At 36.0% G+C, this 24,253-nt stretch overlaps 1 protein-coding gene across 7 annotated transcripts in view; it reads right to left on the minus strand.

The window, feature by feature from the left end:
- spock1 (SPARC (osteonectin), cwcv and kazal like domains proteoglycan 1) overlaps nucleotides 1-24,253 on the minus strand; it is a 221,201-nt gene that overhangs the window by 60,436 nt on the left and 136,512 nt on the right. For 4 of the 7 annotated variants that reach the window (XM_042737917.1, XM_042737918.1, XM_042737923.1 and 1 more), the window contains one exon: nucleotides 20,003-20,074. The exons of the other annotated variants lie outside the window; for them this stretch is intronic. In XM_042737917.1, coding sequence (XP_042593851.1) covers nucleotides 20,003-20,074 — 72 coding nt within the window. The remainder of the gene's footprint in view (nucleotides 1-20,002; nucleotides 20,075-24,253) is intronic. 7 annotated transcript variants of the gene reach the window in all.

The following is a 24,253-nucleotide window of genomic DNA, read 5'->3' on the forward strand; positions in this document are numbered from 1 at the left end:
CAACATATTTGTTTAGAACTGTTTTGGCTTGTAAAAGATTCTTGATCTGTGCATATTTCTCACCTGATTCAGATGAGATTTGATCTCTGCATATTTCTCACCTGATTCAGATTATGGATTTGTATTTTAGCAATGGTTTCATAATGCATTTATTTCTAACAAACACACAACTTTTCACTTCGCAAGACATAAATTGATGTTTACTGTGATGTTTTATCAGCTGTTTGGACTCTCATTCTGATGGCACCCATTCACTGCAGAGGATCCATTGGTGAGCAAGTGTGATGTAATGCTAAATTCCTCCAAATCTGCTGAAGAAACAAACTCATCTACATCTTGTATGGCCTGAGGGTGAGTACATTTTTATCAAACTTTCATTTTTGAGTGAACTATTCCTTTTATATTAGTTAATGCATTAACTAATATTAAATGCATAATGCAATCAATAACCGTGTATAATGCAATAATGCAATAGCTGTGCATAATGCAATCAATAGCAGGTTACAGTATTTCATATACACATAAAATTAGCACACTGTGCAAAGTATACATACTACAAATTGTAGAAATAGCACTGGTAGCATGTCATTTTATTCCTCTTTTCTTGTCTACAATCGACTGTCCACATTCATCTCCGTCTGCTGTGCTTTATTACAGGAGTGAGTGAGTGATGAAGAATTAATTTCACTGAAAAATAAAACCCGTCCGCGCTGGTTTATTTGACGAGTGATTCCTCCTTCGTCATATGTCTCTGGTGACATCGCTATGGAAACCCGCCACCCCTCATGGCCATGAGTTTTATCATTTTTATAGCTTGAATTAAAAGAGAGAGAGAGAGAAATATGCTCATAAACAGGCATGATTTGATAGCCAGTAAATTAATCCTATAAAAGTGCAACATTGGCTCCATATATATCCTCTTACAGCCAGCCACCTGTGTGAGCGTGTGTGTGACCTAAAGTATTATTCTGTACTTTAACACTATATTTTTTCAGAAAATGCTGGATTTTTGACAATCTCCTAAAACTGCAAGAGGGAAAATGGAAAAGACCTTCCTTTTCTGTTGCATGCAACAAAGAAACTCATACTGGGTGAATAAAAGATAGCAGATTTTCCTGTTTGGCCACTTTAGGCAGAAAGCAGGCGTTTAAAGTCATCTAAACTCAGCCCGCATCGATTCTCTCTGTGTAAAATGCACATGCATTTGCTCTACTAGGTTCGACCTTTGAACTTTAGTATCACAGCAACAGTAGACCTCATCTATCCAGATGTGACCTCAAACGCTTTTATACACCTCACAATATGACCTTTAACCCTTTGCGTGTCATGGATCGCTGCGAACGTGGGTGTCTCATCTGCTCCGTCGATCAATAACTGTACAACACGAGGGACTCTTTCAGATTAAATACTAGCTTTCTGCCAATGCTGCCTACTTACACTGCATACTGATAACTGCTTTCTGAATAAGTCAAATACTATCTTTCCACAATACATGTTTCGATTCAGTTTTATTTAAGTATCATTAATATGCTATATATATATATATATATATATATAGAGAGAGAGAGAGAGAGAGAGAGAGAGAGAGAGAGAGAGATTTTTGATTTTATTTTTATATTTTCTTTTTCCACCACAGAATTAAAAAAAGGTAATTGTGACATTTTATCTAGTTTATATCTTGCAAATATTTTTTCCCATTTCTTTCTGCCAAAGAGTAAAAATAAGGTTGCAACTTTCCCTACTCAGGGAACCATGGTTACATTCGTAATTTATTTATTTTACTTAGTTCCTGTGGCTCAGTGGTAGAGCATTGTGTTAGCAGCACAAAAGGTCGTGTTTTTGCAAACAAAATAAATGAATATTGCCATGTCAAAAGTAGAAAATAACCAGCATCTCTTGCAAAAATTACAGCGGTTAGAGGTTCTGAATTTTTTTAATCGAGTTTCGATTTCTTTTCGATTAATCGTCCAGCCCTATATGATACTAACCATTATATTTATGCATTATCTTTATATGTTTTTAAATCAGAAACATTAAGAATAGTATGCTAGTATGCCATTTCAAATTTAGCCTTTATTATTTTCCTCTGACTGCAGAGTAATTAGTCACATGGCATTTACGGCTCAGGTGATTGGCACAAAAGAAGTATGAAAAGTTAGCATATTGTGAACAAAATACATCCCAAACATTGCACTAAACATTGAAATAATAAAAGCAGTAGGCCAGTATGCTATTCTGAACACAACCACACATCTCATTAACTTGTGTGTTCTCTTTGCAACAGTTTGAATGATTCAGGTCAATCTCATTTCCAAGATCATATCACAGGAGTCATCTTTAAATGAACACTTCCCTATTCTGTCTCTTTTTTAAATACTGTAATTAGTGCTGAAGGTTGAATGAGGCTAAATTAGACAATCTGAATTCAGCATTCATACCTGTGATTATCCAATCACGATGAGTCTGTGCTGCTTAATGGCCAATCAGCTCACAGAAGAATTCTGAATGTCACCAGATAAATAAAAAAAAAAAAACATTTTGATATTCGAGACCTTCATTTTCTGAATGAACACACTCTCACACACTCATAATCTGTGTGTTTATCATGCTGTGATCCTGTTTGCATAGAGGAAATGTAAATATATAACCTTGACAGAGCCACACACACACACACACACACGTCCTGTCAGTGCCCTCTGCATTGGGGCACCTGCCTACCAAATGCCATCTGTGCCATCTGCACACTTTGGCATCAAGTGTCAATCAACTCATTCAAATGCACACTAGGGAGACAGGAGGCAACATGACATTAAAGGGATACTCCACCCCAAAATGAAAATTTTGTCATAAATCACTTAACCCCATGTCGTTCCAAACCCGTAAAAGCTCAGTTCGTCTTCAGAACACAATTTAAGAAATTTTGGATGAAAATCGGAAGGCCTGTGACTGTCCCATTGAATGCAAAGTAAATAACAGTTTCAAGGTCCATAAAAGGTATGAAAGTCGTCGTCAGAATACTCCATCTGCCATCAGACGTGCAATCTGGGTTATATGAAGCAAGGGGAACAGTTTTTGTAAGCGAAGAAAACAAAAATAACGACTTTATTCAATAATTCCTTTGTCAACAGTCTCCTCTGTGTCTCTCCAAATCACCGTATGCTGTGTATGCTCTTCTATATCATCTGCATCACAAGTATGCCATGTTTTCTATCAAATCAAAGCTAAATACATGTAGAAACAGTGCATTCTTGTGGTGTGCATGATACAGAAGAGCATAATGACAACATTTTCATTTTGGGGTGGAGTATCCCTTTAAAATTAACTCTATATGCTGTCTTAAAGGAATAGTTCACCCCAAAATGAAACATTGCTGAAAATGTACTCACCCTCAAGCCATCCAAGATGAGTCTTCATCAGATTTGGAAAAATGTAACATTACATCATTTGCTCACCAAGGGACCCTCTGCAGTGAATGGGTGCCGTCAGAATGAGAGTCTAAACAGCTGATAAAAAACACAGTAATCCACAGGTAATCAACACCACTCCAGTCCATCAATTAACATCTTGTTAAGCCAAAAGCTGTTGTAAGAAACAAATGCATAATTAAGACATTTTTAACTTCAAAACAGTGCTTCTGGCTAAATTTGAGTCTATAATCAATAATGGAGAATTATAAAAATAACTGGAGAAAGCATTATTATGGATTATGGACTCGAAAGCATTGATTAAAAATGCCTTGATGGATTTGTTTCTTACAAACACAAAGCTTTTGGCTTCAAAGCATGTTTCATTGTGGATTACTGTGATGTTTTATCAGCTGTCTGGACTCTCATTCTGACGGCACCCATTCGCTGCAGAGGATCCACTGATAAGCAAGACATGCAATGCTACCTTTCTCCAAATATGAAGAAACTAACTCATCTACCGTACACCCTGGATGGCCTGAGGGTGAGGATTTTTATTTTTAACTATTCCTTTAATACACGGTCCTGGTTTTATTATGAATGATTCATCAATGCATTGTTTTTTTAAGAAATATCAGCAATCGCAGTAAATATAATGACAGGTGAATACAGGAGGAGAATATGCACATGTGCATGTGAATTTTCCATGTGTAATTAGTTTGGGCTTCTGCTACGAGGGAATAACCCGCAGTGCTAAAGTTCACAATGGGAGGTTAACTCAAACACTGAACGTTAATAATGTACAACCCTACTGGAGCAAAACACACCTAGAGAACTACAACAGCATGCAAAACGCTCCCTTACGAGTGTGTGTTACTGCCTGCAGAAGCAAAAGTCATTTTAAAATTTGATTAGAAAGTCTCACAGTCCTGCTGGAAACACAAGTTTGCCAGTTCAACCAGATGCAACTAAAATTACAATAAAAAACTATTAAAAATCATTTTCATATATTGAAAAAAACTGAAATAAAACCATTACATTTTAATCAACTTTAAATTAATAAAAAATATATATATAATTAATAATTATAAGTGTTGCTTTGGCAATTAACTGAAATAAAATAAGCTGAAGTACTCAAATTACGAAAACTAAATTAAAAATAAATTAAACTGAAATAAAATAAGTTTACTAAAGCTGAAACTCAAACAAAATTAAATGTAAATATAAATACTTTTTAAAAACCAACAATGAAAACTCAAAATATAACAATAAAAGCTCATTCTGAATATGAAAAAATACTATAATAATATATAAATAATACTAAAAAAAAACTGAAATGAAACAAAATGTGCAAGAGAATGTCTTAAAATTTGTTTATCAATATTGCCAAAACTCATCCTGCAATTATCAAAACATCTAAAATTTCTGCAAACACTTCAAATGACACCTGTCCACCCGTCAACTGATCTTAAGCCACTCCCTCTCATCTCAGGCCACTCCCTCAAACCCTCAAGCTCCTCCTACATCACCTAACTCAAACTGAAGAGTCTAGAGTGGAGCAGAAGTGTGTCCTGCAGGTCATACTGCAGTCAGTCATGTGTGCTGCTGAGGTCAGATGTGTCCACATGGAGATGACAGACGGGTCTCACGATTCATAAGAGAGAAATCAAGATGAGATAAAAAAAACGCTAGAATCGACACAGTCAGCTGAGCTAAACGTGCAGATTATAAAGGATAGTGTTGTGATAGGAGGATATGAAGAAATAGAGAGAGTAGATAAAGCTGTGTTTGTGTGTGTAATGAGGTTATATGTAGGAAGAATCATCTATCACAGCACAGCAGGAGCCTTCAACACACACACGCGCACGCACATTTACACAGAGATTAAATGAGGACATACCATAGACATTTTTATGTAAAACTAAATATAGTAACTACAGACTAACTGCCCAAGTCCTTAAAGAAACCTTAAAAACAAACATTATTCACTTTCTGAACAGGGTTTCTAATAGTTAGCTAAAACAATAGAAAAATGCTTTTGTTACTTTATAAAACAAAATTACATTGACATAAAATTAGTAAGGTTTTAATTTTAGTTGCATTTCCATTTTAATTAAGTTTAAGGAGTAGTAAATAAATAAATAAATCATGACATATATTTAAATAACTAAATACAACTATACAGACATATACTACAGACTATACTACTAAAACTTTAAGAGTAAAACGAAAACAAAGCATATAAAAAAAAGTAAAATGAATTATAAGATTATAAATAAGTATCTCAAGTACTAAATTTTTAAATAAAAATATGTATCTGTTTAATCATCCAAAGATGCTTCCCTTTACTTGAAATATAATAAATGTTAGCTGAAATAAATTAAAATATTAAAATAAAAAACAGCTGTTTGTCATGGCAACGTTTATTATTTTATGTCATTTGTGTTAATATACTAAAATAACTAAAACAGAAAAAAAAATCACAAAAACAACAAAATGACTAAAACTAAAATAAAAATGAAAATTAAACATTTAAAAAAAAAAAAATAATAATAATAATAATTGTAACAGTATCTCAATGATACTAAAATCACACTGTATAAATCTTTCATCTGTTTTGTCAGATTTACAGTAGCTCACTTCTCAAAATGATTTGGTCCCCAAAGTCAAGCTAAACACAACAAAACAGTGCTTCTGTGAAAAGCATAAACCTCTCTCTCTGTGGAAATAATTAGCTTGAATGCGATGCTTTAATTTATGTAGAAATAAAACACTGAAGTTCACCAACAGAGCAAAACTAATGCATGTTAAGCAGGTAAGAACACACCTTCAGCTCTCTAATTCAGACGAGTCTGACAGCGAGTCTGTTCATCCGTCGCTCTACAGTGAGAAAAGCCCAAAAGAAAGCGTTCGACACTGAAAGATTATTCAGCGCTAACAGCTGTGAAAACCTCGTGCAAGAAACATAAGTATAATTCCACGTTTAATTAAAGTATTAAAATGATAAACGCTAGGGAAGTTCAGGCTCCTCAGGGGTTCGGCAGGATGGGATTTTAACGAACACGCTCAGAGTTAACTGAAAACGCCCTTCAGGACACGAGCGATGGGAGGAACACATGCACCTCTCGCTCCGGTGCCCCATGGGAGCGTGGCCTCCCCCAAAACTGCTGAATATTCATGAGCTGCACTCTGATTATTGGCCAATTTCAGAACAGAAGCATTTAAAGGGTTTGCTGTAGTAAAGAGTTTCTTCTGCTTTAAAATAATGTTTGGAGAAGCAGAAGAGATTTGAAATGGCCCAAGGAAAGAGCTTCAAAGAGAGAACCAAAGAGGCAATTTACACTTCCTAAAAGCTGTGAAACACACGCACAGAAAAACACACAAAGCAACGCAAAACACGTACTAAACTTAAAGGCCAAGAGGTTGAATAACTGCATTTAAAATTTAAAATTTTAGCCCTTGTGCTGTTGGAACACTTCCTTCCCTTTCAAAAATTACCTGCCTTTCAAAACTGTCTTGTTTTCTTTTAATTAGCACAGGTTTTGTATTTAATTTTTTGAACTAATTGATTGTGGTCCCCATGATCTAAGCGTGTGCACAACAAAAAAGCATTATTTGTGAATAATTGTAAATAATTTTCTCAATGTTTACCGGTTTAAGCTCAGATTAATGAGACCTAAATAACAAAAAAAAATAAAAATCTGTGCTAATTGAAAGAAAACAAGTTGACAAAGATTGAATTCAAAATGTGTTAATAATATAGCATCACGTAAAATGTAAAGGGGTCATATGACGTTGCTAAAAAGAACATTATTTTGTGTATTTGGCGTAATGCAATGTGTTTATGTGGTTTAAAGTTAAAAAAACACATTATTTTCGACGTACTGTTCATTATTGTTGCTCCTCTATACCCCGCCTTTCTGAAACCCATCGATTTTTACAAAGCTCATCATTCTGAAAAGTGAGGTGTGCTCTGATTGGCCAACTATCCAGTGCGTTGTGATTGGCCGAATGCCTCAAGTGTGTTACGGAAATGTTACGCCCCTTACCATACTGTGATGCTGTGTCCCGGCAAGACCAGACTAAAACAATAAAAACCTTTACAAACGAGGCATTTGTTGCATCCAGTGGGGACATAATTACTGATTATAATGACTTATACTGTCTTTTTACACGTTGCGTTGCAAATCGCGGTGTGTAAACATAAAACCATGTCTGCATTTGTGATCTGAGAAACGACAAACAAGAAGCTCTACTCTACACTGCACAAAACTCACATTTGAATCATCAGTGGCAAATTCATTAAATCCTTTAAATGTCCTTGCAAAGTTGGAATTGCCCCACTTTATAGAAACAACCTTCATGCACAGCCTTCCCAGGTTCAGGAAACAGTCCTCTGTAAAATGAGCTGCACACATCTGAATATTTGGGTTGGACTGCTCTGGGTTTCTTCTCTTTCTAGTTCTAGTTCTTTTATTTATAAAGCACATTTAAAACAATAACACGACTGACCAAAATGCTGTACAACATAATGATCATAGATAAAAATAGGCTACATTCACACAACTTCAATTTGCAAAGGCTTCAGAAAACAAGTGAGTTTTCAAAAGAGCTTTCACAATGAAACACAGCGTCTCCACAACATGGCGGAAGCAGCAACAATACTACAGCAAGAATCAAAGTTATGCCTTCTTTCTTTGCATGAACATTTGGGTGGTGTTGTGCAAATCTTCCCACACAGTGACGTAGACATGTGGGGGCGTGTTTAAACAAGGCATTTTAGGAGGGCATGGATGAGTCTTAAAGGAGACCTATTATGCCCCTTTTCACAAGATGTAAAATAAGTCTCTGATGTCCCCAGAGTGTGTATGTGAAATTTTAACTCATTTTAACTTTGAGCCAAAATGCGCCTTTTTCATGTCTTGTCCTTTAAATGCAAATGAGCTGGTGCTCCGGGGAAGAGGGCTATTAGAGCTGCACTCCACTATTAGTACAAGCCTTGTTTATAAGTCAGTCATCAGATTGTACTGTGCATAAAAAAATGCACTTTATGAATTACACAGACGGGAGCATGGCATGATAAAAAATAACTCATGGTGCCATCGCATGCTATTACAAACTTTATAAGCCCCACTTGTGATTATGAGCTGAACTAATTCCAGCGGTTGACATCACATTGCTTTCATATGCAATTTTAACTCTCACATTCCTATTTAGGATCATTGTGGTAGCAGGTGAAGGCAGCATCAGTGAAAACACACAGACAAGGGTAGCTTTAGCAACATTAGCCTTACAGAGTGCAAAGAAGCTCTTTCAGAAAGGCAATTTGGAAAACTAACGCGTGATACTTCTTCTGGAGGTGTAGCTGGATTAGATACAGCTGGCACAGCTCCATCCTTCAGGAGCAACTTTTGTGCAAAACCTGCTTTATACTGACCTTCATTCACAAAGCAGTGCAGTGTACATGATTCACACAGACATAAATTAATTTTAGTACAGTTGAGGGAGCATTTTCTTCAAAAACAAAATGAATCCTTATAATGATAAAAATCCATCCACTCCTTTTTTTTCATCCCCATAAGTAATAAGCAGTGTCTCCCTCTTCAGTGGCTCAGATTTCGTGAGTAAATGGAGAGATCTATGTGGATTCATACATCCAGCTACAGAATACCTAAAATGCTTGGGAGACATTCTCGTCAGTGCAGCAATGGCGGACTATATACAACTCACTGTGAACTCGCTCAGGGCGGTTCTATGTTAAAACGGCAGTGACTGTCAACTTTCGTGGGCGGGGCCTGTGGCTAATGTGACATCACATTAGCAGCAATGCTGAAAACAGGTTGTTGGGAGACACTGCTTATTACTTATGGGGATGAAAAAAAAAGGAGTGGGTGGATTTTTATCATTATAAGGTGGTTGTGTACACAATGCTAACATACATTTACGTCCAAACAACATGTGAAAGAGCATTTTGCATAATAGGTCCCCTTTAACTTTTATAAAGAATATCTCTTTGGGTTTGAGACTTTAGCCTTTGCAACTTTAGGGATCTCATCTATGCATGAACAGCTTGTAACACTCCAAAGAGAAAGGAAAACTTGAAACTGCATCATATGACCCCCTTAAACAATTTTTTTCTCTAGGCCTGTCATTTTGCATGAACACCACAAGTGTAAGAAACTGAGAAAAAATTTAACATTTGAAATTGGTGTGAAATCAGCTGAATTTTAAAAAACAATCTGTATTCTGATTATTATTAATACATTTACTGATTATATATTTTAGTATCAATGAGACATCATTACAGTATAATATATTGTTTTTTATTTTAGTATCTGTGTTATGTCATTACAATATATGTGTGTGTGTGTGTGTGTGTGATATATATATATATATATATATATATATATACACACACACACACACACACATAATATACAGCTGGTAAAATAAGTAGTGAACATGTCAACATGTTCTTAGTAAATATATTTCTAAAGGTGCTGTTGACATGAAATTTTAACCAGATGTCGGTACCAACACAAGTAATCCATACATACAAAGAAAAAAAAATTCAAATAAGTTAAAAAATTAGGTTCTGTGTAATAAAATGGAATGACCCAGGGAAAAAGCCTTCAAATCTTGAAGGTTCTATGGGCCTCTTCTAAGAACTTTGATCTTTAGTTCTTTCTGTAGATTTTATATTGGATTCAGGTCAGGTGATTGGCTGGGCCATTCTAGGAGCTTTACTTTCTTTTTCTGAAACCAATTGAGAGTTTGCTTGGCTGTGTGTTTGGCATCATTGTCTCGCTGGAATGTCCACCCTCATTTCATTTTCATCATCCTGGTAGATGGCAGCAGATTTTTATCAAGAATGTCTCATTACATTTTTCCATTTATCCTTCCTTCAATTATATGAAATTTGCCAGTGCTACACCATGATGTTTTGGGGTGAAGTGCAGTGCCATTTGACCTCCAAACATGGTGTGTATTATGGCATTTTGGTCTCATTTGACCAGACTATATTCTCCCAATATTTCACAGGCTTGACTAAATGTTGTGCAGCAAACTTTAAACAAGCTTCAAAATGCTTTTTCTTCAGCAAAAGAGCCTTACATGGTGAGTGTACATACAGGCCACGGCGGTTGAGTGCATTACTTATTGTTTTCTTTAAACAATTGCACCTGCTAATTCCAGGTCTTTCCGAAGATTTCCACAAGTGGTCCTTGGCTCTTAGAAAACTCTTTTTTATTTTCTCTCACTGCTTTGTCAGAAATCTTGTGAGGAGCACCTGGTTGTTGCCGGTTTATGGTGAAATGATGTTCTTAACACTTCCGGATTATGGCCCCAACAGTGCTCACTGGAACATTCAGAAGTATAGAAATCCTTCTGTAACCAATGCCACCAGTATGTTTTGCAACAATAAGGCTGTGAAAGTCTTGAGAGTGCTTTTTGCTTTTACCCATCATGAAATGTTTCTTGTGTGACACATTGGTAATGAGACACCTTTCTAAAGGCCATCAGTTGGGACTGAACCAGTTAATATTAATTTCCACTGACTAGGGGCAGGATTGCTTTCTAATTACTGATAGATTTCTGCTGGTGTCTTGTCTTTCCATGCCTTTTTGCACCTCCCTTTCTTCATGTATTCAATACATTTCCCTGGGTCATTCCACTTTATTACACAGAACTTAATTTCTGAACTTATTTGTTTTGTTTTCTTCAGGGCTGCCCTTAATAGTCGACTAATCGTTAGTTGACCAGACGAGGCCTAAAATATGGCTTATCATTTGAAATATGTAAGTATTAGCAACTTTACATGGCTGCTCAATCTAATGTTAACCTAGAAAAATGTGCGCTGTTCAGTGTCTGTGTGGAGTGTGGAAGCTGAACAGCAGCTCGCACACTGCAGGACAGATGGAGGCACCGGTGCGCTCACTTACTCCTACTCCCTCATTTTTGGTAATACAGATAAGGGTAATACATCTTTTGAGTCTGTAAAGACTCTACGTTTATTTGTGTTGACTCACAATAACATCAGAGCATCTCGCTTTTGTAAAATAATGAAAGCAAACAGGATGTGCTTTCTGCCGTCTTGGTCTGTGAACTTGAGCACCCAACTTTGTGTATATCTTTGCCTTACAGACATTAAAAATGTATCTATAGAGAATGAAATGTCTACTTTCAAATGAACATATTCAAATGGAACACAAATATTCTTTAGATTAGGAAATCTATGTGAAACATGCATGCAGGCGCATAACTACTGCGGAGATGACGAGTCAGTGTCGCCAACTTAAACTCTGAAGCTGAAAACAAAGAAAGCACTAGTTTATCAGTGAATTATTAAAATGTTAATGCAGTCTCCTTACTGTTTTTCACTGAGACATTCAAAATCATTACATCTGCCGATGTGCTGTGGCAAGCTTTATGCGTGTGCTTGAGCGCTTATTAGGCTATGTAGGCAATTAAAGGCTCATTATAATGATTTAAATTGTTTATTAATAAACCTGCAATTAGTCCACTAATGGTTCAAATGAACGACTACTAGTCGACCAGAAAAATCCTTAGTCAAGGGAAGCCCTAGTTTTCTTTGTATGTATGGATTACCGACATCTGGTGAATATTTCATGTCAACAGCATCTTAAGAAATATATTATTTTATTTGTATAAACTGAACTAAATAATGAACCTGAGTGCACAAAAGAGGCGATGTGAATGGCTATTTTTTCCCTGCATGTCATGTGGCTCCATTTTTATGATGAGAGAGGAGAGGAAAGGTTGAGAAAGCACTCCAGGTAATTTTTTAAATGTACCAGGTTTATATATATATATATATATATATATATATATATATATATATATATATATATATATATATAAACCTTGGTTTGTTTACACACAAAGAAAAGTGTAAGCTTTTAATAAGTAAAAGAATAAAATGATTAATTTACTTAGCATGTTAAATTTGACTTACAGAACTCTTGTACTGTTTTCCAACAGTTTGGACTTGAATAAAGAGAAAACTTGCGCTTACCAGGCATTTTGTTTTCATAGTTAGATATCATGATCATTATAGTATCACTATAGGTATCATTATAGAATTGTCTAGAAATATATCGATTATCGCAGAATCGCTATATGTTATCGTGAGTCATGTATCGTGATTCATATCGTATCGTGAGGTACCCTGTGATTCCCACCTCTAACAGAGATTACTAAAATTAAAAAAAAAAAAAAAAAAGGAAATCAAATTTAAAACAAAAATATAAAAGCATCTTAATGACACTAAAATAATACTGGCTCTAGCAACTGAAATAAGTTAATTTTTTTATATATTCTAATTTAATTTAATAGTTATTTTTATGTTAATAAAAAAATGTTTAATGGTTGTAGTGTTTAACTATAACCCTGGTGTGTAACAGTGATTTTACCACAATTTTACCACGAAAAATAGCCCTTGATCACTATAACACTGTAATCATCTTTTGCTTTTTTGAAAGTCTGTGTGATTTTGTTTCTCTTTCTCACTCTCGTTTGGAGCTAAACATCTTTATCATGTTGGCTCAGTGAACTGGGTTTTCTCAAGGTCAAGCACACTGTAATCCAGCTAAGAGAGAGAGAGAGAGAGAGAGAGAGAGAGAGAGAGAGAGAGAGAGAGAGAGAGAGCAAAATCCTGACATTTGAGGTCAAACATCAAGCTTGTCTTTAAAATCCCTTATACAGACGTGTCTCCATACAGTACACACATGTGTGAGTGAGCGGAAAATGGGTTACCATAGCGATTGATCGGAAATATACTGAAAACATCCAATCATATTCTAATAGGCTGCTAAACACAAAAAAGAAATAACAGAGCAAAGAAAAGAATGTAACACTTAATTAAAATGTTCTGCCACCCAATGATGAAAGAAACGCTCAATTAAACGGGTCACAGGTCACACATCTGACGCCATACACTCCCCAAGGGGTCCTTTTTAATGGTGAGAAAAAGACTAAAAGATTAAAATCATGGGCAGACGTTTGATTAATTAATGCTCAGACGAGGCGCTAAAACGAGCTGTCAGTGAATTCAAGGCAGTTCCTGTGGTCTTAAAGAGACAGGGACACATTTACAGTTGTGAGAGGTAAGAAATATTTCAAATATATATAATTACTGGATATTCCTGTACAATCACCATCATTAGACATATTAATTATGCAGCACTGCACAAGTGAACTGCACAATTACAGCCAACCACAACAATTGATCTTTAAGTCTCTTATGCTCACCAAGGCTACATTTATTGATCAAAAATAAAGTAAAAATTGTGAAATATTATTACAATTTTAAATAACCATTTACTATGTGAATATATCTTAAAATGTAATTTATTCCTGTGATCAAAGCTGAATTTTCCACATCATTACTCCAGTCTTCAGTGTCACATGATCCTGCAGAAATCATTCTAATATACTGATTTACTGCTCAAGAAACATTTCTGATTATTTTCAGTGTAGAAAGTTCAAAAGAACAGAAACAATATGAAATTAGAGATATATTGTGTCCGAATGGACAGGTTGTGACACCCTTGTTCTCAAAAACTATCAACAAAATTTCAGAGAAAAAGGCGACATTAAAAACGGTTCACAATGAGGATAAACACAGTTTATGTGCTTTGTGCTGTGAATGATTGGCTCTGCTGTTAATTGCACTGAATCCCATTTCTATGTTTATGCAGTCAAATGGATGAGTATTTCTCATATTCAGCAGACTAATATAATATTTGTCTCAATGTTTGGCTGGTAAATCTCACTCTTGCTGTTTATGTATTTACTAAATTGCCAATTCTGCTATTACGCTCAGTTATATTCATAATTTTGCATTTTGGTGAGGTATGCACAGTTTATGGTAATATTATGCAATGTATTAAAATATTAAAAACTGTGAAATGCAGAGACCTTAACAATATGTACAACATGTTAAGGAAATTTTTGTTTACTTTTACTCGCTCCACTTCTCCAGTTAGTTAACTGAAGTAATAAACGCAACAGTGACAAGTGGCAATATTGGATAAATGGTTATGAGAGAGTGAATACGTTAGCAAATTTATTCAAATTCTGGACGTATTATACCCTAAGAAAGAAAGAAAGAAAGAAAGAAAGAAAGAAAGAAAGAAAAACAAGAATATTCCAGTTATTCAAAGCACATAGAAGGATTCAGTGTGTGTTTTCATTTTGTCATCTTATTTTGTTAATTATGTTAATTAATTAAGTGAACAAATTTAGTTTAGTCCTATTTATTTTATTCTGTTCTCAGAAGTGCTGCAGGTGCGTGATAATTTGACGATGTGAATCAAGGTTCTGTTATTGCTCTGCTGTTCTGTATCCATTCTATTTTTATTTATTACTACTTTAATATTCTTACCTTATCAGTTTATGGTTAATGTTTGGATAACAAGCTGTGGTTTTCAGTCAGGAAAATGAACCAAAAGGAACATCCTAGTTTATAATAAACAGTGTTGGTACACAAAGTGAATAATGTAGCTACATAAAATAAATTTGTAGCTACATGTTTGTACACAGAATCGTGAGAAATAAATTCAGGATTTGCGAAATATAAACGAAAAAAATATAAAAGAAAATTCAGAATTGTGAGATATAAACTCTGAAAAAAAAAAAAAAAAATTCAGGAACTGGGAAAATTTTAAGCCAGAAATGTCTGTATTGGAAATGGGATTCCATAGCTTTTCCATTGTTTTCTATGTAAATATGCGGTAGATGCGTTTTGCTCGTCTCTTGCAGGCTCTCATGCATGACAATGCATTTTAAAGTGCCCCTATTTGTTTTGTTTGTTATTTGTTTTTTTTTGGTAATCAACAACAAGGTTTTAATGTGTGTGAGGTCATAAAAATATTATTTTTTCATTTTCTTATAATATGCATTTAAATTTACCTTATTTCTCAACGACTCTTAAACAGTTATCATTGTATGCAGTTATTGCAGTTATATAATTATATGCAGTTATCAGGTATATGTTCCCATTAGTTTCATATAAAACAAACAAAACAGTTTGTTTTAGTACATCCCCATGTAGTGTGTGTGTGAAGCACAGTCACAGTGCACTGAGGGCATTTAGAAACTCAGACAGGATGAGCAAGAGAGCGATGCAGAGGAGAAAAGAGGCAGAGAGGAGGTTAGTGGAGGACAGTGTGTGTGTGTGTGTTGCTGACAGCGCTCAAAGAGACTCCAAACACCACAGAAGAATCCAGAACGCCCTCAACCGCCCGAGAGACGCGGATTAGCTCTTCCTGATTATCTGCTCTGTCACACTCCCGTCATCCCTCACTCTCTCAAACCACAAACACAATGGCATGATCATTTTAACTGCATGCAAGAACACAATGGCATGATCATTTTAACTGCATGTTAACTGCATGCAAGAGCAAGTGGTAGTAGTTCCAAACAAATCCACAACAGCAGTAATTGAAGAACAGAATGTTGTTCTCAATGAATTACTGTTTTTGAGCGAATCGGTTCATCAGTTCTGGTTGTGTTTGAACGATCGCATGAATGATTCAGTGACTCGCTTGTTTTGTTCTTGAATGGCTTAGTTCAGTAAATGATTTACACAAATCAGTTGGGTGAACAATTCAGTGACTTACTCTACACTACTGGTGAGCAGAAGGGCTTTCTTTAAAAAACATTAAAAAATCTGTTCAAGAACCTTTGACTGGTAGTGTATTTGTTTTGATTATTGTATTTGATGGATGCATTTGAAAGAATCAGCTGAATGAATGCTTCAATAACCCACTCACTTTTTTTTGTTCCTGAATGAATCAATGTTTTTGAACAAATCAACTACAGTCATTTGTAGCCCTCTATAGTCGTAATTATGTAACTTACAGAAATAGTAACTAAAAAATCTAATTTTATGGTAAATTCATAAGCTAATTAATAACAGATACACATAATTAGTAAATATGTATGTATTTTTATATACACATGGTATCTATACTATAAAGGCGTAGCAAGAATGTGAATAAAACTGACTAATGAATGTTAATTATGAGATATTAAGATAATATATAGTAGATTGTGTAGTGTTTTCAGTGTTTTGGGGGAATGTTACATTATTGTGTTACTCCTAACAAAAAACACAACTAATTATGTAACATTGTTACCTTAGATGGCAAATAAATGCAAGTTGTTTGGTTTTGTTTGATGTGTCATTACTGCTCTTTTGTTGTTATGGCTGTGAGGGCGAGTCTCTCTGCTGTCAGAGGGCAGTTTCACACAGCGACGGTCTCAGCAAAAACGACATATTAGGGCCACTGCAGCTCCGCTCAGAGCGTCTGTTTTCACTCTCTCCTTCTTCACAAGAGGAGGAAAGGGGATCTTGTCTTTGTGATGAATTGCGGTGGGAATTACTGCGGTAAAAAAACCACTCGTCTCTTTCATCCGATGTTCTCTCCTCTTGGCACGTCAGCTCTAATTGGGGCGGTGACGGAGGCGAGTCGCCTTCCACAGGCCAGTTTTCTTTTTAGCATTTCACTGACAAAGGACAAATCTGCAGCCGCAAGCCATCCTGGCTGAAAATGCACCGTCCGTCCCTGAAGACTTTGATACCTGTCCTGCAGCCATATTGGCCCAGTCGCAGCTGTACATCCCAGCTGGCTTTCATTGCCGCCCGGCAGCCATTTTGGCTCAGACATGACGAAGTACTCCCTAAAATGCTGGAAAAACAGCTCGCGTTCATGTTGGCTGAGCTGGTGCCGTTCATTTGCAAAGGACGCAGATGAAACAGCTTTGGCCCACGGCATTACGATTTGTCTCATTTTTGCTCTAAAAACAAACACTCACTCACCAAGCTTCCTCTTCCTCAGGTCAGACCCTTTACACTAGACAAGAGTCTGTTCGGTTGTTGTGAAAGCTGTTGGATTCGGTTTTGCATGACATGCATTTATGAGACAATAATGCATTTTTCATTGCTTTCTCTTGTAATCAAAGCTTGTTAGTTTTCAGTGTTAAAACCATTGTGACTTTAAACATCAAAAGTAAAGCACTTGGTCTTTGCTACGGGAAACTGGTTTGAATCAAGGAATCAAGTGTGAAAACTGCAGATGAAACAGAATTGTGTGCATGTGAACTAGCAGAGTGAGTCTTCACTTTTAAAGTCAACGTGAAATCCTACTTGGTGCATGTTAATCCAGAGGAAATGTTTCAGTATTTCATATTTCATAAAATATAATAATGGCTTTCCTTTTCAGCTGATCTCACCAACTGCCTATCAAATGGAAACCCATCACAAGTTGTCTTTGTAAACATTAGTTAATGCACATTGAACTAACATGAACAATGAACGACTGTATTTTTATTAACTAACATTAACAAAGATTAATGTGTAGGTTACTAAATGTATTATTGATTGCTCATTCATGTTAGTTAATAAATTAACTAATGTTAACAAATGACACCTTATTGTAAATTGTTACCATAACTTTAATATTATAACAAGTTCATTGAGTGTAATTTAAATGTCTGTTTACAAATCAGCACATTTAAACCTTAATAATGTAGTACCAACTGACTCTCATGTATATTTTACAGCATTAGTTTAGAGATTTTTTATTTTCCTTGAGAAATTTTGGCATGTACTGTACCTTATATATGTGCAAAATAACTGAAATCGAATCGAATCGCAAGATTGTGAAGCAGAATCGGATCGAACTGTGAAATGTGTCAAAACCCAGCCCAAGTAAGTATCTGCTATACTGTTATAAAGTTCTCATTGAGTTACATTACAATCATAATTTCATACTTTTTGTCCATATAAATACCAGCACCTGAGTTTGGGCCTCTAAATAAAAAAAAATTGAGCTGTTTTTCCTCCATATTATCATTATATCAGACTATATAATCCACAAAAGCCTGATGGATCAAATATGATACTCTACAAAAAACACATTCAAACTTCTATAAATAAACACTTTCTTTTGGAAAAATGAGATTTTTCTGGCTATTATTTCCTATGTCAGGCATCATTCAGTCACCGCACACTCTCAATGTGAACCCTCTTCAGTAATGAATGAGATGTTGTTAGAGCCGTCAGGATGGGCAGAAAACTCAAGGTCCGTTCGCTCACTGACTCCAGCCGCTTGCCTCCCCGCAGCTTAATTAGATGAAGCACCAGAGGCCACTCCGGCTCCTCGGCTGTGCCAGTGCAGATTCAGCCACTGCGGCTCAAACGCCACATGACACGCGCAGGCTGTCAGATGCTACGGCTGCCTGCTGGACACGGGGGGGTCAGACGACTCGGACAGGCTCGTTTTAATTCAAATCCCACTTATTCTCTCTCCCTCTGAGGAATGCGGGTCAAGTATCTAATCACAGAGACGCAGAGCCACTTCAGGTGGGACTGTGATCTCTGACCCCTGGGGGTTAAAGCTCACCTCCCTCACCTCTCTAGCAGAGTAGCCCAATTACTGTCAGACTCACTGTTGCTGTGGCAACCAATACAGAAACCACAAGAGCTGAAGAATTATGCAGCCATATGAAACACAGGAGAGAGACTGTGAGGGCACAGGGGTCACAGGGTCAAAGGTCAAGCAATCATCTTCTTGTGAATTTGGAATCTGGTCTTTTGCTGTCTGTTTATTTTCTATATATGTGCTATAATATTTATGCTAACTAATTATGCTGGACTAATGGTTAGAGAGTCAGACTTGCAATCCAAGGGTTGTGAGTTCGAGTCTCGGGCCGGCAGGAATTGTAGGTGGGGGGAGTGAATGTACAGCGCTCTCTCCACCCTCAATACCACGACTGAGGTGCCCTTGAGCAAGGCACCGAACCCCCAACTGCTCCCCGGGTGCCGCAGCATAAATGGCTACCCACTGCTCCGGGTGTGTGTTCACGGTGTGTGTGTGTTCACTGCTGTGTGTGTGCACTTTGGATGGGTTAAAAGCAGAGCACGAATTCCAAGTATGGGTTACCATACTTGGCTGTATGTCACGTCACTTTCACTTTTTCACTTTTTTGTTAATAATATTTATTGCACAGATTTTTAACTATTGCTCAGATGCAACCATTTTATTCCATTTTTTTTAAGAAGTTAGAACTTTTATTTTTCAAGGACACGTTAAATTGATCCTAAGTGACATACTATTAATTTCTAATGTTACAAAAGATTGCTGTTTCAAACATATGATGTTCTTTTGAACTTTCTATTCAACAGAGAATCCTGAAAAATAAAATGAATCATGTTTTCCACAAAAATATGAAGCAGCATAACTGTTTTCAACACTGATAAACAGTTCTAAAAATGTTCTTAAATGTTCTTAAGCAGAAAATTAGCATATTACATGATCTCTGAAGAATCATGTGGCACTGAAGACTGGAGTAATGATGCTGAAAATTCAGCTTTAATCACAGGAATAAATTTTATTTTAAAATATATTCAAATAGAAAACAGTTATTTTAAATTGTGATAGGTTTTCAAATTTTTACTGTTTTTACTGTATTTTATTCTATAAATTCATACTGACACAACGTTTAAGAGATAGATAGATAGATAGATAGATAGATAGATAGATAGATAGATAGATAGATAGATAGTCACTCACCGTCAGTAGTTCTGCTCTTGGTCTGTGAGTGTGATTTAGGTTTCAGTTCTGATCGTGGGTTTGACTCGCTCTCTGTAAGAAACAATATCATCACTGTCACATACGCATAGACTCAGGGATAAATATCCTTCATCTTTCTGCAATGACATTCAAATGTATTTCACAGCATTGTGTGCTTTGATAATAATATACGATAACGGAAGTGCAACTCACAAAATACTTTATATTTTTGCAACAACATTCGACTGTATTTCAAAGCGTTGTGTCATTCCATGATTTAAAACGCTGTGTAACATACTGTAAACATTGTGTCAACTTATTTCGCAAGTATGGAGAACAGCAATAGATGGACGGATGCTGAAGTGCGGGAGTTTTTGTTGGATGTTCTTAGTCCTCCTTTCCGTTCTTTCATTCGCTTTACGTATACGTCGACATTCCATGTCCATTATTGTGAAACCCACGAGACACAACAAAAACACATCTCCAATCACAACGTCCTCTATCCTCCTGTTGTTAACGTTGTTCTTCTTTGTTTTCGTTGTTGAACGCCGGGCACAAATGACATCGCTGTCGACTGGCTTACGTCACGTCCTAGTACACACTCTCGGTGCGAATGCAACCCTTTTAAATGGTACTGGGAAACAGTTCATGCAAAATTGTCCCGAACTTTAGTACTGTACTTTTAGTTCTGGAACTAAAGCGGTGCGAAAGGCCCTATTGATGTCTAGGAATGTTACAAGAAGTATCTGAGACATCTAAGAAGTGGTATGTAAACAAAGCCTAATGGAGAACTCCAAGTCTCATGAGCAATGAAAGAAAATCAAAACGAACATCTGTTTTTACCTTGCATTTAATAATAAACTTGATTTACAGGAGGTGTGTAAACTCAGAACACAGTGACAATGACTGAATCGAATTACCTGAGCCATGAAACTTGTAAAAAAAAAAAAAAAAACCTTGTTCTTGAAATACCTTGTGCAACTGCTTAGTGCATTCAGCCTGAATCTCTTTTTCAGCTTTATTTATGACACAGAAAGTTTTTGTGGAGCCTGACACGCTCTCAGCCTTTCTCTCTGTCTGTGTCACCAGGGAATAAAACACCAGATGAATTCACAGCCCAGTGTGTATAAGTGTGTGTGTGCGTGTTGTTTCTCTATTCATTGTGGGAACAATGTTTTTTTTTTCATCCTTTGTACATTTCTTTCATTTTTATCCTTTCCCTTCATTCATTCTGTCCATCTCTGTGAACACAGGGTCAAACAGAGAACAAATAACTGGCCACTATCAGAAACACCACCAAAATAAAACCTCAAACCAATTTCCTGCATGTTTGCTCTCTGATCTTCCCGAGGCAATGTGTGTGTGTGCATCTGTGTCTTTTTAACAGTGAGACAGCTAAAATGAGAAACACTCTTTGCGTACAGCCTGAGGACAGACATAACACAAATGAGATCTCTTTAAAATCTCAATTGTCTCCACTGGAAAGCAGAGAGATTAAACAGCGTGTTTTCCATACATCTCAGATGTTTCTCTAGACCTCAGTAATCTGAGCAATCTCAAACTGTGTTTAGATTTATTAAATAACCAAAGTCTGCAATTGGGTCAAAGATCATAATATGATGTCTCAAACGTTCCTCATCAAATGATCTGTAGGAATGGGAATTGATCCCAACAAAAGTTGATTTTGAGTTGAGGAATCGAGAATCGGTTGGAATCGATTCTATCAAAGGGAATCGATATCCTGTTTTAGTTTAATAGAGCTAATTATGAATTTGTCTCTTAGTCGTTTTTGACGTTCTAGTTCATTTCAATTAATAGCTTAAACAACTGTTCTTTTACATCATCACATACATATTTCTAACAATTTAGAGTCATGGTACGTCACACTGTAATATTCAAATAAAGCCATGTGTATAATTGCAAATGGTTGATTATTAGGTTTGATTCAATTAAATTAATGAGTTACTCATATTTTACTATTTTAACTCGAGTTTGACACCGAGACCTAAAACAGTGGGCTTTTATCTGTGTGTCGGACACACACACTTCTGCTCTTCTTCATTTCATTCTGTCCGTCTCTCAGATTCGCTGTCCTGATTGATTTTGTGGTTTGTTTCCAGCGTTTGCTGTGCACGCTGTTTGTTTTCAAGTGTCTCTCTTGCAAATTGATACACTGAAACAAGACAATCAATTCCACACCAAACTGACCAACCACCTCACACACACCTACACACACACTTAAATTGATAAATTGAAAAAAGACTATCAATTACATACAAAAATAAAAGAATACTACATAATAAAATTCAAATAAAAAAATTCAGAACTGCATTGCATTATTTAACATAATTAAAACTACTTTAAACTATTTAAAATGGTTGTTGTTTTATTTAAAAAGGCAAGCAAAATAAATGAAAATCTAGATAAACAAACCGTCCTATCCCTGGTGTGTGTTTGAGATTTTACTCTGATGTTGGTAATCAGCATTCACTAGAGTGTTTGTCATGCAAATACAAAAACACAGTGTTTGAATATGAATTCCTCATTACAGCAATCACTAAAGCAAAAGCCAGACTTCACATCAACAGATATGATGGATGTTTTCATGAAAAGCTGTCAGGACGCAGCTCTCATCTTCAGACAGAGAGACTAAAGAAAACGCAGGACTGCAGCTGAGACCCGCTGAATTCATCCATTCAATCAAACCACAGAACTTTTATCAAATTCACCATCTAAACAGCATCTGCAGTCTGACCTGAGCAGAACAACAGCCACGTTAAACAGGCCACCTGTCTGAGCACAGTTATTTATGTTTATAAGTAGTTTTGGATCCCGACTGTGTTTGTGTGTGTGTGTGTATGTGTTTGTGTGTGTGTGTGTGTGTGTGTGTGTGTGTGTGTGTGTGTGTGTGTGTGTGTGTGTGTGTGTGTGTGTGTGTGTGTGTGTGTGTGTGTGTGTGTGTGTGTGTGTGTGTGTGTGTGTGTGTGTGTGTGTGTGTGTGTGTGTGTGTGTGTGTGTGTGCCTTTATTTCAAGTCACTAAATAGAATATATTCCTATTTATTCTAACAAAACCAAATCCATAGCCTGGACATTTTCATGTATTCAATACAATTAATTACATAAAAGTTACATACAAATCAGCTGGCATTACAAACATCGATTATTAATATCAGCTAATGTTTTTGGAAATACTACTTAAGCTGGGTTTAAAAAACTACAGAACAGAAGTAAGATTAATTGATTTGGATTTAAAACATTTTAATTCTACTTCCTGAAATGCAAATATGTGTTATAATATTCCAATCATAAGGAGCATATCATGAATGCAAACTCTTCTACAACTGACCTCTAAAGAAAGCTGAAGCACCATCTCACAAAGCAGTTAATTATCGCTACCCAATTCATTACAGCAAGAGGAATACAGTTGAAAAATCCATTCATTCAAGAACATTTCTGCATTCAGCGGCACATGCCGATGTGTGTCGAGCATCACAATCAATGATTGGCCCTCAGTGACCAATCAGAAGCGGCCAGATTGAGAGAAAGGCCAATCAGAATTTCTATTATTGATCATCAGACAGCAACAAACTCCAACACCAGTTTGGCCAATTATCTGACTTTCTATTTACCATAACGAAGAAATCGAGAAAGTGAGAGGGATGAATGCAGCAGGGCTAATTAGTGCCAGCTGATTGGTCAAGAGGTTAAAAACCCCATAACCAATCAGATCTTTTTCTCTCTCTTTGACACACAATCGGTTTCAAAGTTAACTTTCTGCTACATCTGCCAATGCTCAATGAACTCAGAAAATGACATAAGTGGCATAAGTCTCTACTGCTCACCAAGGCTGTATTTGTTTGATTAGAAAAACAATAAAATTATGAAATATTATTACAACTTCAATTAACATTTTTTCTATGTGAATATATTTTAAAATGTAATTTATTCCTGTGATGCAAATCTGAATTTTTAGTATCATTACTCCAGTCTTCAGTGTCACATGATCCACCAGAAATCATTGTAATATGCTGATTCGCTGCTCAAGAAACATTTCTGATTATTATCAATGTTTAACACAATTGTGCTGCTTCATATTTTTGTGGGGAATTTTTTTTGTTGTTGTTTGTTTTTTTTATTCAGCAAGGATGCATTAAAAGTGACAGTAAAGATGTTTTTAAATATTACAAATGCCAAGTCTTGAGTAGTTTTATTTGTTCACCAAAGCCAACTTTAACTTGCATTTGGAAGTT

Source organism: Cyprinus carpio, chromosome B14 (genome assembly GCF_018340385.1).
Source record: "Cyprinus carpio isolate SPL01 chromosome B14, ASM1834038v1, whole genome shotgun sequence".
NCBI classification, from domain to species: Eukaryota; Metazoa; Chordata; class Actinopteri; order Cypriniformes; family Cyprinidae; genus Cyprinus; species Cyprinus carpio.